We start from the raw sequence: 14,055 nt of genomic DNA, 5'->3' as shown, positions 1-14,055 counted from the left end.
TATTTATCTATAAGATGATGAAGATATATCCTTCATAACCTTCTCTGATGATAATTATATCCACGGGGAGGTAATGCTTCGGAAGACGAAGGTCCTTAATACTTAACAATTATGTTAACTTGTTCTTGATTCACAACATTTGAGAACAAGTGATCAACAATATCTTACTCTCTCTCTGTCCCAAAATATGATTTGTTTAGACTACATATATATGACAATGGGTCGTGCCGATTTAATCGGGCCAAAGCACGACACAAATAAATAAACAGTGGGTCGTGCCATGTCCGCCTGTGCCCGAAGTCTGATCCTAAGCATGACCCTACTAGTTTTAAACGGGTCGTTCCGGGCTATCGTGTTGTTTCGTGGTACCGTGCCATGTGATCCAAGGATTACCTTGTAACATAGCTCGAAAATAACTTATTTTTTTTTATTTTTGTTGCTCATTTTCTCTATTTTTTGAAACAGAACTCGAAAATAGTTTTAGATTGGGGATCGAGTTGGTCATATTTCTATATATGGTGGGCTATACTAGGACAAGTAAGGTTGGACCATAAACGGATCGTGCTAGGCCGTGCTTAGTTTGATGGGCTATTCGTACCTAGCATTGGGCTAAATGGCCCGACAGTAATCAGGTCGTGCTAAGCCATCTAAAACTCTGTTTGGTTCCACCTACTTAATTATTACTGGTTATACTTTAGCTACCTTAAAGCCAAATAAATCAGCTAACAAATTAGATAAATTGTATCTAGAGTCCAGATTTCCTTAACTCATTATCTCTTTAGTCCCAACTAATGACAGCTAATACTAGGTAATTGACCCATATATCCATATTTTTCCATGGTGGCATCGAATTAAAAGGATACTTGAAAGCATATATACCCTTAGTTTCATAACAACATAAGATTATTGTGACTAAATTGAGTTTTGTAAAAAAAGGTATGTTAGGTCATAATAATGAGAGATTATTAGGTTTAATTATGTGGTATTCATGCCCTTATTGATGGATATCAATGGTCGAGTTGGGTGTAGTAGCACCAGAAATGTTTGATGGGCATGGGATATGGACCTCCAGAAAGGAGTGTACCTTATTGCGCTTGAGTGTAGCATTGGTGTATCCGATGTGCATCGAATATGGTGCACTCGATGGAGCACTTAGAGAGCTTGCAGAAGTGACCTCAAATACATATTTAGTACTTACTAGATGTGTCTAGTGTACCACCTGATAAGATACTCAAGGTGGTTATAAACAGTGTCTGAGAGGTCAAATACTCACCGAACAGGATACTCGGAGAGGTCTACAACTATGCAATGAGAGTAGCTTGTTTGCATTCACCATCCTCGTTATACTTGGTAAGGTCAATTGGTCAAGTGAGAGTTAGTGTTTATTACTCTTGGCGATTGTTAACACCTAAACAACTCATTGGCGATTGGGAGTGTGGTGATCACTCGAAGAGCTTCTGGATGATCCAACCTAATCTTGTACATGATTATGAATGTTTCCTCATGCCAGAGTGACAAAGAACCAGCTCATAGAGAGTACTTAGCCCTTGTGTGGACCAATAGGGAATGACACTCTTGTACGAACCAAGGGGAGCGACACTCTTGTACGAACCAAGGGGAGCGACACTCTTGCGCGGGTGCTCCAATGAGTATTAGTAGAGATTCGTGACTCTTTGATACCTTATTAAATCTCCTTTTACATTAAACATTTTATATTCAAATAATTTATTTTAAGTATTTACATTTTTAGAATTGCTATGATAATATAGGATTGAAACTAGGGTGCAAAACTTCTAGATCACACATCTAGGCACAAAGAATGAATGTGTGAATGATTATACGTTTTAATTGGTGTAAGAAACTTTAGAGAAGCCTAATTTAGCTCCTCTTGTGCATGCATTGTCAGCCAGCATGTTGAGCTGAAAAACAGAAGATACTTCTAATCTTGTATTGAATTAAAAGAAGTTAACAAGGAACAACTCTACAAAACCATAACTGAATCCAACAGGCACCCCACAAAAAAACGTTGCAATTATGCTTGGTACAAGTCCAGTACCGAGAGTCAGCAGTAGTCAGTAGTCACTAGTCACTAGTCAGTACTAACTGATTGGTAGGCCAGTCAGGCGACCAAGTAGTAGTACTTCGACTGCGCTCCCCCCTATCCTCTCTCTATATAAACCCACGCAGCCGCATTTCACTCGCACACAGCAAACACACGCCCACTGGCCAAGCACCAAATAACACGCCTCGTGTCGACCAGCGAGGGCCAAAGGCACGAGCAGCGGCACTAGCAATACGCACTGCAGTGCCATGCCGGAAGCACCGACTACCAAGATAAACCCGCCAGCCGGCGGCTTCGCCCCCGGGGCGCACCGCGAGGCACTCGAGTTCATCGAGCATGTCACGGCGAACGCCGGGAAGGTGCAGCGGCGCGTCCTCGCGGAGATACTGTCGCAGAACGCGCCAGCCGAGTATCTGCGCCGCTACGGCGTCCCGGGAGGATCCGCCGATGCCGTCGAAGCCTTCCGCCGTGTGGTCCCGCTCGTCACCTACGAGGGCCTCCAGCCGGACATACTCCGCATTGCCAACGGCGATGCCTCGCCGATCCTCTCAGGCAAACCCATCTCCGAGTTCCTCACGAGGTAGTATATTCATCCCTCACGTACGATCACAACGCTGTGATGCATGCGGCTGTGGAATCAAAATTTAACGGACATGGGAACATGTACTGATTTATAACTGAGGATGTTTGTGTGTGAACCAGCTCTGGAACATCCGGAGGGGAGAGGAAGCTGATGCCGACCATCGCCGACGAGCTGGACAGGAGGTCGTTGCTGTATAGCCTGCAGATGCCGGTGATGAGCCAGTCGGTGCCGGGGCTGGACAAGGGCAAGGCGATGTACCTGCTATTCGTGAAGGCGGAGTCGCGCACACCAGGCGGACTGGTGGCGCGGCCGGTGCTGACGAGCTACTACCGGAGCCGGCAGTTCCTGGAGCGGCCGCACGACCCCTACACCGAGTACACGAGCCCCAACGAGGCCATCCTGTGCGTGGACTCGTACCAGAGCATGTACGCGCAGCTGCTCTGCGGCCTCGTCCACCGCGCCGACGTGCTGCGCGTCGGCGCCGTGTTCGCCTCGGGCTTCCTCCGCGCCATCCGCTTCCTCGAGAAGCACTGGCCGCGTCTGTGCCGCGACATCCGCACGGGCACCCTCGACCCGGAGATCACGGACCGCGCCGTGCGCGACGCCGTCGCCAGGGTGCTCCGCGGCGCCGACCCGGCGCTTGCCGACGAGATCGAGGCCGTGTGCGGGGGGTCGTCATGGGAGAGCATCATCCGGCGCCTGTGGCCCCGCACCAGGTACGTCGACGTGATTGTGACCGGGGCCATGTCGCAGTACATCCCGACGCTGGAGTTCTACGGCGGTGGCCTGCCCCTAGCCTGCACCATGTACGCCTCCTCCGAGTGCTACTTCGGCCTCAACCTGAACCCCATGTGCAAGCCAGGCGACGTGGCATACACGCTCATCCCCACCATGTGCTACTTCGAGTTCCTTCCTCTCCAGTGCAGCAACGGCAAGGCAGAGCCGAGCCACCGCGACCTGGTTGGCCTCGTGGATGTGAAGCTGGGTCACGAGTATGAGCTCGTCGTCACCACCTACTCCGGTATGTGTGTATGCATGTCTGACATCGAAGATCCACGACGTTATGCACGTTTTATGTGATGCATGGTGGTGACTGCAGGGTTGTATCGGTACCGCGTGGGCGACGTGCTGAGGGTTGCCGGCTTCAAGAACGAGGCGCCGATGTTCAAGTTCGTCAGGCGGCAGAACGTGGCGCTGAGCGTCGACTCCGACAAGACGGACGAGACGGAGCTGCACGCAGCCGTGAGCGGCGCGGTGCAGCACCTGGCGCCGTTCGGCGCGTCGCTGGTGGAGTACACCAGCTACGCCGACGCGGCTACCATCCCGGGCCACTACGTGCTGTTCTGGGAGCTGCGCGCGGGCAGCACGGCCGTGCCGGCGTCCGTGTTCGAGGACTGCTGCCTGTCGGTGGAGGAGGAGCTCAACAGCGTGTACCGGCAGTGCCGGGCCTGCGACAAGTCCATCGGGCCCCTCGAGATACGCGTCGTGTCCGAGGGCACGTTCGACAAGCTCATGGACTACGCCATCAGCCGCGGCGCGTCCATCAACCAGTACAAGGCGCCGCGCTGCGTGCGCCCCGGCCCCGTCGTGGAGCTGCTCGACGCGAGGGTGCAGGCCAAGTACTTCAGCCCCAAGTGCCCCAAGTGGAGTCCGGGGAACAAGCAATGGAACGCCAGCAACGGGGACGCCTGATCACCTTTAATTTCTCAGCCGGCCGGAGTGACGATGGATGCTTTGGTTGGTATATACAATATGAATTTTCAGAGGCAGCAGCGAGGAATTAATAGTTATGGAATGATGACCTAGGGGTATCCACATCTTTTGATCTTATTTGAATCCTTTTTTTTCTTCATCTCTTGTAATATGTCCCGTGTTTCTTTGTGGTCGTGTATTTTGCAACGCACTTAGCTTAATTGGTGCTTGTCAGTTACATATACTAAGTTACTACTTTCATATATTAGCCATATATACGGAATGGATTTTCCAGCGTCAAACTAAAACAGTTTACATATTTCAAAACTAGATTGCAGTAAATTATTATACTGTACTAGTGAGAGACTTTAATTTGTTCTTTCTGTTGGATTTATATATATGCTCCTCTCTTTTTGAGAACGTATGTTTTTTTATAAATTCATGTGGATGAATTCGAGTTTATTAATTTGTTACGGCACGCTACCAGTAATTGTTTGATCCCAGCCCGGAAAACATGGTCATGGATATAGCATTGATTTTCAGAAGTGATTCATGTACTACTCATTTTCTAATCAGACCACCAGGAGTTTGCAACCGATAAATGAAAAAGTTGTTAATAGTTCTAACTTCTTTAGTACTCTTGAGTCAACAGGTCTTCTTCTATAATAAAGGTGCTGCACAACCCCTCCCTAAGCATTAAAGCATAAAATAATAGTTAGGCTCAATATCAGTTCTAAAGCTATTGCAGTAAAAAAAGATAAGTCATTCCACATTTTATTTTTTTTATGATCATATATTTTAGCAGCTATTTGTGAGTATTCGAAACTTTCCTTTTGTGCTAGTTAAGTTATATTTCTGTGGTAGATAAATCATCAATACACTTCTTATAAATAAAGTTTGTTGTTGACATTAAGACGTACAATTACACCAAGCTAATAGGACTATCTTGAGACCACTCCTAATCTTACAAATACAAACAAATAGCCTGCTTTTTTTCAAACACCATGATGCAATGTAGAAAAAAGGGACTTACCTACGATCGAAACGATGAACTATATTGTTTTTCAATGTTGCATATGATCAACTACAAGGTTGATAATATGTAATAATTTAATGTTGTATGCGGAAATAAAGAGGCATAAATTATATTTCTTTATAAATAATATGTTTTTAGTAATGTAAGGACCTACCACAAAAAAATGAGAACCTACTTTCAAATTGAGGAGGACTCAAACTTGAATGGTTTGGTATTAGGTGCATGACTACACTTTCCACCCAATCAATTAAGCTAGACACATCTTCTATACGGTGTAGCCTTGATGTGGTAAAGTGGTAAACTTGTAATGGTCTTTGAATCTTTGTGGAAGCTTCTATGGTATTGTGCACATATGCACATATTAAATTGGTATCCTTCGTCCCATGATCAACGATTGAGGTCTTCTATATAAAGACCCCTTCGACACTTACTCATCCTCGTGCAGCTGTATATTTGCAAAAAAAATCACATCTCAACTGTTGATCCTTAGACAAAAGGTTCAGATTTAATATGTATATATGCACACACCAGATAGATCATGTGCATTGATATGTTACCATCCATGGCTCGCACAAATCACTCCTTGTCCTTAGAGCACCCGTCCCACACTCCCACTCCATAAAAAAAAAGACTAAAAACTTCGGGGAAATATATTATGGTAAGGCCCATTTCTTTGTTCTACATGCATGATTACATGTTTTACCGAAATGCTCGGCGCGCATAAAAAAGAAGCGTGTTTTATATATGAAGGAGATTTTGTTTTAAAATGAAATATTGTTCCCAACATAATAAAAAAGAAGGTGCAAATGAGAACATGTATGGCTCTGTCTCTTCAACCTCATAATGCCTTGTTCGTTTATACACCAATCCAGCTCTAGATTAGCATGAATTAGAATTAAATCTATGTTACAATCCATGCCCCCAAAATAATCCAAATCTACTTGATTTTTTTGTTCGGTTAAATTCATCATAAATTATAACCCAATAGTTTGATAATTTTTAAAATTATGGAAAACATGAATTCTATCCATAACTCATTAGGTATGGAACAAATTCATTACGATATTGACATATTGCACAAGTTTATATTATAATCCATGGATCAAAAAAATACTAGCTTTGAGAGATACGTGGATTAAATGATAGATTTAATCCCACCATATGATTTGATGTGAGGTATGAGTTCACCAAATTCAGACCCGTATTAAATTTATGGTGGGATTTCATCCCTCGTAACTGAACAAGGGCTGAGAGAGAAGATATACATCAGCTTGGAGGAATGGAGGGTAGGAGTGTCGGAGAAGTTCTAGCATATTGGTGCGTGCGGTCCTGAATGTTGTTTTGCGATTAATTGCACTTTGCTCCCATTTGAACTTTATTTCTCTTTGGCAGGCCGGGCGTCTTAATTCGATCACTGGGCAGCGCTCAACTGATACTCCTAGATCAGACATCTGTGTCAGCAACTCATTGATCTCGGTACGTACGTAGTACTAGCTAGGCGTCTAGGTCTCTGAAGATGACAGCGATCGAAGACGGAAACAAATCTAATAATGAATAGTACGGCTGCGACCATGCATATTCGAACCCTAACCATAAAAAAACAGTGATTTAGGCTAAGTTTTTTTTACCATACTTTAGGCATTTTTACATATGTGCCCTTAGTTTAGCACCACTCCTCATTGTATTAGTAAAATCGCCTCATCAATTACTAGCTAGAGAGGGTAGAAATGAGGAGTGGTACATGGATTTAAAATTCCTACAAATAAATTGCATACAACCATGTACGATTCCATGCATATGACAAGCTAGCGTTCCCTCTCTAGCCGTGACTTTGTACTCCAGCTCCAGCAGTATACTAGCTTAATTAGTTGTTCTATAAAGCACCGGGGGCGCTTATACGTGGGCATGCCTGGTTGCCAATCTTCCTGGAACCGCGAGCGTTTGGATCAGGTCTTTACACACGAACTCGTACAAATTCCAGCGATTGGATCGTAAAGACATCGATTCAAAAGGCCGAAACGTTAGTTCGTCCACCCCCAGTCGTGAGGGGGATCGGAGCTGGTGGCGATCGGCGGATCAAGGGGAGCAGACGACAAAGGCAAAGGCCGAAAGGCGTTGCGTTTAAAGCCGGAACAGGCGAGCGCGAGCCTACCGCTACAGCACACCCCCAGGCAACAAACAGGCAGGCATCCATGTGGACGGCACGGTACAAAGACGACAGGGCGGCCCCCGGCGCGGTGGCGCACCTTTGGCGGTAATGATCTCCGCGGCTCCGGGCGTGCGCGGCTTGCTGGAATGGGGCTGGGGGCTGCCGGACTGACTGGCACGGGGGTTTGTGTCATTGTGTGTTGTGTTGTGTGCGGGAGAGGGGGACCTGGAGCGGCCGGGGAGTGCTGCCAAACCGGCCAATCGCTCTGTACCGAACGTGCTGCTCCTGTAGCGTGCGTGCGTGCGTGCAACTGCCAATCATTGCTTGCCCCTCATCCAGACTGACTACCAGTTGTCAGACCATTTTGACCTGGTCAATCGGCCGTGCGGTCTCGTCAGTGCAGCGTCGTCCAACTGGTCAACAGCCGCATAGTATGCCGATCAGTCAGACCCATACGGGCTTGCAGCATGACACCGATCGAGCACTGGAGCACTGCAACGCCCCGCCCCAACCTGCTGTGCGTCGTCGCTCGCTCCCATCCGATGCTAGCTATGCCGCTACAGAAATCCTTGGGTTCCTGATAAGATCCCTCAGAATAAGCGACAGTGGTTGGGCTGGCCGGTTGGGTGGGAGTTTAAAGAAGCGTGGAGCACGGGACATGTTGCCCCGCCCGCGGCCCGCCCCATGCCACCGGTTAATGCAGGGCAGGGGAGGGGACGGTGGCGCGCTGACGGGGGGCCAGCCTGGTGCTGGCTGGTGCGGCATCCCCCCCTCGACGTCGACGTGGCTCGCTCCGCGGCCTCGGCCGGCCGGCCCATCCCTCCGTCGCCGCATCCCACGCGTCGTCGTCAGCCGAAAGGAAAAGGCGTCGCACGCGCGCGCGCTCCCGCCTCCAACTCCCGGCCGCGGCAGGGCATGGGTAGGATAGGAATGCCGGCCCCCCCGTGCTCTGCTGTCCTATGCGCCATCGATGGCCCGTCGGGCTGCATGGCTACCAAAGGCATATGTTACAGTTGCAGATGAGGCACTGAGGCGAGTAAACAAGAGGGGAGGGAGGGAGGCAGGGAATCAGAGCGCCATTCAATCCCTTGTCTCGTAACGTTTGGTGCCATGCCACACTCCGATCCGGCCCCGCGTTTGATTCCCACGCCCAGCAAGTACGCGCCAAAAAAGGGGGTTTCCCCCAGTGAATGGACGACGGAGCGATCTAGTTGGACTGATAAATGGCGGGGAAATCTGGTTGCGTCGCGTCCATTAACTCCGCCCCAGCTAACGATCGATGGCTGACGGACGATTCGTGCCGTCGAATCACCAGGCGGGGGACATGCCATGCCACGCGCTGTGCGCGGACCACGACGTGGCTCGGGGCTTCTTTTGGTGTCTCGCCTCCCTCCGCGCACGGTGGAGGGCGCCGGGCGGAATCATTGGTGCGCTGCATCTTGCCGTGAACCGCGCCCGTGGGACAGCGACGAGGCAGGGGACATTCCCAGCTACCGGCGGGCCCGCCCTGGCCTCCATCTGGTCGCTATCCTACCGCACGCCCGCAGGTGCGATGCCGGCGCTGTGTCTCACGACCAAGGCAACTGTGCGCGATTCAACCCTCCGCACGCGCTCCATCCCAACTGTCCAGATACGAGATCCGACACGACACTGTTTCCTTTCCTTTCCCCGGGCGCTCAAATAATAGGCCGCGCCGGTTTGTTTGGCAACTTGCAAGAAACCTCTAGGCTAGCCCTTCCTCCACACCAAATAATAGGTGCAGCGTTCCTTTTTTTTTTCATCTATGGGAGCCCAGCTGGGACTTATATTATCAAGCCCAGTCGTTATTAGCTACAAGCCCTCTATATGTGTTCTATCTTTAGGCCCAGGTTTCGATGTTTTTCTGCTGGGCCTAGGGGCGTCGGACACCTCTTATATGTACTAGCAAGCGATAAGACGTACATACAAAGACCATGTTGATTCTTCTCCCACGTCCCAAAACAGCTGACGTTCTTATCTTTAAGAGTCAATCATTTTTTTTAATTTGAACTAAATATATAAAAAAGATATTAATATTTATAGTACATAGTTTGTACTCCCTCCGTTTCTTTTTATTTGTCGCTGGATAGTGCAATTTTACACTATCCAGCGACAAATAAAAAGAAACGGAGGGAGTATCATTTTGTAATATCGTCATAGTAGGACCTATGGTCCCGAGCGTACCCAAAAGAGAAAAAACATGTTACAGATAGAGAGGGGACATGTATAACTGTTGGCTGATGGGCTCTAGCGTTTTCTAGATTGCTGATTTATCATTAAGATTGTAATTTTCAAACATATCTTTTCTTACCCAAATTTCTCTGTTACCAAAATTGCTAGTGAAATTTGCTAATTTGCTAAAAATATTTAGCTAGCTATTATCTAATTTGCTAAAAATGTCTAATTGTTGAACTTTTATCTAGACTGTTTGGATGTATACGACTAATTTTAGTAGCCAACTATTAGCTTTAGTGCATTTAAACATACCCATTGCCACGTGACATTTCTTTCAGCTGTTGAACTTTATCAAACTCTTAGTTGACGCGCATGATGAATGTCTTTAGAGCGGTCTGTACAACTCCGCATCAAGAAAAGGGCGACGTCTTAACAATCTCAAACTGGTTTAGCTTAACCAACCCAATCGATCTAGCTAGCTGGAGATTGTGTGTATGTGTGTGTGACAGAGAGTAAGCAACATGTAATTTTATATTGCTGAGGGTAAGCAACACGTAATTTTATATTGCCGGAGTTATATTGATGTAGCTAGCTGTGGTTAGTGTGGTTATAATATCACATTTATATTGCTGTAATTTTCCCATCAGGAAGATATGCATTTGAGTTAATTTTGGTTTTTTTAGGAAGATGTGGACGCTTAATCATACAATCCTTTCTATAAGACTCATGATTCTTTATACTCCAGCATCGCCGTATTCTTTTCTATTCTTTATCTTTGAGCTGAACTTGTATACCACACAACAGTAGATCATGTGATTACTTAACTTCTTCTTTTTATGGGTTGTTGAGAATTCCCTTTCACAGTTTTAAGGTCTCTAAAGATTGTGAGCTTTCACTGGTCCTCAGGTAATATACACACTTCCTGGATATGGTGTTTAGAATTGCACTTCTAAGTAACGAGGATGTTTTTTTTTATACTTGATTCACCTCTGATACCGTATTAAATTGTCTAGGCATTCAGCATCAGATATACCTAAGAGTTTCAGCACTAGAGTTGCTAGAAATTTCACTGCCCTCTAGTTCACTTAACCAATTTGAGTTTGTAGCTAAGAAGTTCCACTGCTCTCTAGCTTACTGAGGCAGTTTGGAGAAAATGGGGTCACAATGATGATGATCCTGAGGCAGTTTGGAGCCGCACAGTTGGCAATGGCAATGCAGTGCTGGTCCAAGATCATCGGTAGAATTATCCATCAGGTAAGAGTTCTCTGGAAGACATGCTGCAGATTTTGCAGCTCATAGGAACCAGGTTTTCATCTTAATTTGTAAACATAGTTCATATGAATAGCAGGATCCCTTGTTGGTTCAGTACGATTGTTTGCTGACGCAGGCAGAGATCCTTCATTTTTCTTTTCTGCCTCCTGTAGACAATGATGCGAGTGAAGGCTTCCCTGGTTAACATTTGTATACGCTTGCAGGGTTGTGCAGTTGTATTGGTGCATTCAACCTGAAGGTAAATTGACCTCTGCCAATACTTGTTGAATACACAGATCCAACACCCATGTCTTGGTACTAAATAACAAGGAGCTACAAGTCCATACCAGAAGCAGAAAGAAGGGGGCAGGATCAGGTCCCTCACAGCCACACAGGAGAAGACGAGGATCGGCCATGCCTCTTGATGCTCCAGGTGGGCGATCTCGAGAAGTTCAAGAGCGTGTCACTGGCTATGGAAAAGGGCCACTCTGCCTCCTGAGTCCTGGGGAGGGACGCCGCCCATGGAGAGAGTTGTGGGTGACGAGGGAAACCGATGGAGAATGTGCTTGTCTTGTGTGTGCAGTGTGCTGGAAGTTGGAGGTGTTTTTGACCAGCTTTATTTTAGCTTTTGGTTGTCAGAAGTTGCCGTAGACGGTCAAACAACGTCTAGTTTTTCGTCTTATTTCTATGAGATCACTTTAGTCAAAATAGTTCAAAATCAACGTTAACACAAAATCGGTCGAGTCTTTATGATAGTAGGAAACTGTCACTTTCTACATTCTAAATAATATAAACTCTTTTATCTTTATCTGTATGTAATCTGCACGATACTCAGATTTTCTCCACAACCAGATTCTCAGAAAAAAACTGAACCAAACATGCCCTTTTGCTTTTCGTCCATATGCTCGCTCGGTCGAGAATCATGAAGCCAAGAGCCACCAAACAGGCTCCAATGTTATGCGTGATTATATTTTATTCTATGAAAACTGTTAGACTACCTGTCTAGGGTTTTGGGTGTTCCCCTTGTAATTACCGTCTCACCCTCACTGTAATGGGCCTGACCCAGTTACTAAGTCTATTAATACTACTCTCAACCCTGTTTAGGGTCAACAGTTTTTCATTCTCCAACATGGTATCACAGAGCTAGGTTTAGGGTTTCTTTTTTTTCAGCCGCCGGCTCCCAGCCGACCGGCCTCCTTCCCAGCCGCCAGCCTACAGCCGCCGGCACCTCTCCCGCCGCCGGCCCCTCTCCCTCCGACTGGGTGATCGACTCCGGTGCCTGGCGATGACCCCTCCCCCCTCCGACTGGGTGATCGACTCCGGTGCCTCGTACCACACCACTCCCACGACAGGCACGCTCTCTCGCTCTCATCCCCCCTTCCCCTCTCACCCATCCTCGATCGTCGTTGGAAACGGTTCCACTCTACCAGTCACCTCAGTAGGTGCCTCAGTTCTCCCTGGGCCGTTTTACCTCAACGATGTTCTCGTAGCTCCCCACATCACTCACAATCTTCTTTCTGTTCGTCGATTCACCACTGACAACTCCTGTTCCATTGAGTTTGACCCCTCTGGTTTTTCTGTGAAGGATCTGGCCACCAGGACCCTTCTCGCCCGTTGTGACAGCTCGGGGCCGCTCTACACGCTCCAGCCCTCCACCGCCGGCGTGTCTCCACCTCCTGTACTGGTCTCCACCACCTCCTCCACCACTTGGCATCGTTGTCTCGGTCATCCTGGACCCGACGTCATGACCAAGATTACCAGTAGTCTAGATCCTTCATGTAGTAGGGGACATTTTGAGGGTCTCTGTCATGCTTGTCAGTTAGGCCGACATACTCGTCTCCCATTTACTACTTCTTCTTCTCGAGCTGAGCAGGCTTTTGACCTGGTTCACTGTGATCTTTGGACCTCCCCTGTACTCAGTCTTTCTGGTTATAAATACTATTTGGTAATTTTGGATGATTTTTCCCATTTTCTCTGGACTTTCCCACTTCGGTTGAAGTCTGACACATTCCCCACACTCACACATTTCTTCGCCTGGGTATCCACTCAGTTTCGTCGCCCGGTCCGTGCTCTGCAGTGTGACAATGGTCGCGAGTTCGACGACAACGCCTCCCGTTCTTTCTTCCTCACTCATGGCGTCCAGTTGCGTCTCTCGTGCCCCTACACCTCTGCGCAGAACGGCCGAGCCGAACGCATGATCCGCACCACCACCAATATGCTCTGCTGCCTTCTCTTCCAGGCGTCTCTCCCTGCCAGCTACTGGGCAGAGGCCCTGCACAGTGCCACCCATCTCCTCAACCGCCTTCCCTCGAAGGCGGTGCGCCGCCCTACCCCTCACTTCGCCCTATACGACACAACCCCTTCCTATGATCACCTTCGCGTGTTCGGCTGTGCCTGCTACCCTAACACTTCCGCTACCGCCCCTCATAAGCTTTCTCCTCGCTCCACCCGCTGCCTATTCCTTGGCTACTCTCCTGACCACAAGGGGTACCGGTGTCTGGACCTCACCTCCCACCGCATCATCATCTCTCATCACGTCGTCTTCGACGAATATGTGTTTCCCCTTGCTGGCTCCACCCCACCCACCGATCTTGACTCCCTCCTCGAGTCAGATCCGGTTCCTCCCCCACCTCCGGCGCCCCGTCTTGCACCGTTACCCACTCCTCGTGCGGCCGCGACGCCACCGTTCACGACCTCTTCCGCACCACGTGCGGCCCCGTCGACCCAGCCTGCGCCACGCGCGGCCACGTCGATCATGCCTACGCCACGCGTGTTGGGGGCCTTCGTCCTCCGAAGGTCCTCAAAAACATGATTTAACAATGTTTTCCAAGTGGATTATGTGAACAGGTACCTTCGGACTCAGAATTACGAACATGAAGTGCGGTCAGGACGAAGCCTGAACCAGACGAAGGACGGGCTGATTACCAAGCTCCACGAAGGATGGTGCACAGCCGAAGCTGTGCGCAGGGAAGCTTCGTCGCCATAGCAGAGAGGGGAACCGACTTAAAGATGAAAAGACTACGTGGACCTTGTCAGGTTTCCATAAGTCATTGACAAATGTAATGGACATAAATGTAATTTTACGTGGG

General features: G+C 48.2%; 1 protein-coding gene across 1 annotated transcript; it reads left to right on the top strand.

Moving 5' to 3' along the window:
- Positions 1-2,248: 2,248 nt before the first annotated feature.
- On the top strand, positions 2,249-4,615 carry LOC103651132 (probable indole-3-acetic acid-amido synthetase GH3.1). The gene is made up of 3 exons (XM_008676729.3): positions 2,249-2,642; positions 2,765-3,666; positions 3,745-4,615. The coding sequence occupies exons 1-3, from the start codon at positions 2,311-2,313 to the stop codon at positions 4,335-4,337; spliced, it is 1,827 nt and encodes a 608-aa protein (XP_008674951.1). The 5' UTR covers positions 2,249-2,310; the 3' UTR covers positions 4,338-4,615.
- The last annotated feature ends 9,440 nt before the right edge of the window (positions 4,616-14,055 follow it).

The sequence above is a fragment of the Zea mays genome, chromosome 3, assembly GCF_902167145.1.
Source record: "Zea mays cultivar B73 chromosome 3, Zm-B73-REFERENCE-NAM-5.0, whole genome shotgun sequence".
Taxonomy (NCBI): Eukaryota; Viridiplantae; Streptophyta; class Magnoliopsida; order Poales; family Poaceae; genus Zea; species Zea mays.
The sequence above is the reverse complement of the archived record's forward strand: the minus strand, read 5'-3'. Positions and strand labels throughout refer to the sequence as shown.

Coding starts and splice junctions, on each gene's coding strand:
- LOC103651132 (XM_008676729.3), top strand. CDS start 2,311: ATGCCGGAAGCACCGACTACCAAGATAAACCCGCCAGCCGGCGGCTTC. Junction 2,643..2,764: donor ATCTCCGAGTTCCTCACGAG/GTAGTATATTCA, acceptor TGTGTGAACCAG/CTCTGGAACATCCGGAGGGG. Junction 3,667..3,744: donor CGTCGTCACCACCTACTCCG/GTATGTGTGTAT, acceptor TGGTGACTGCAG/GGTTGTATCGGTACCGCGTG.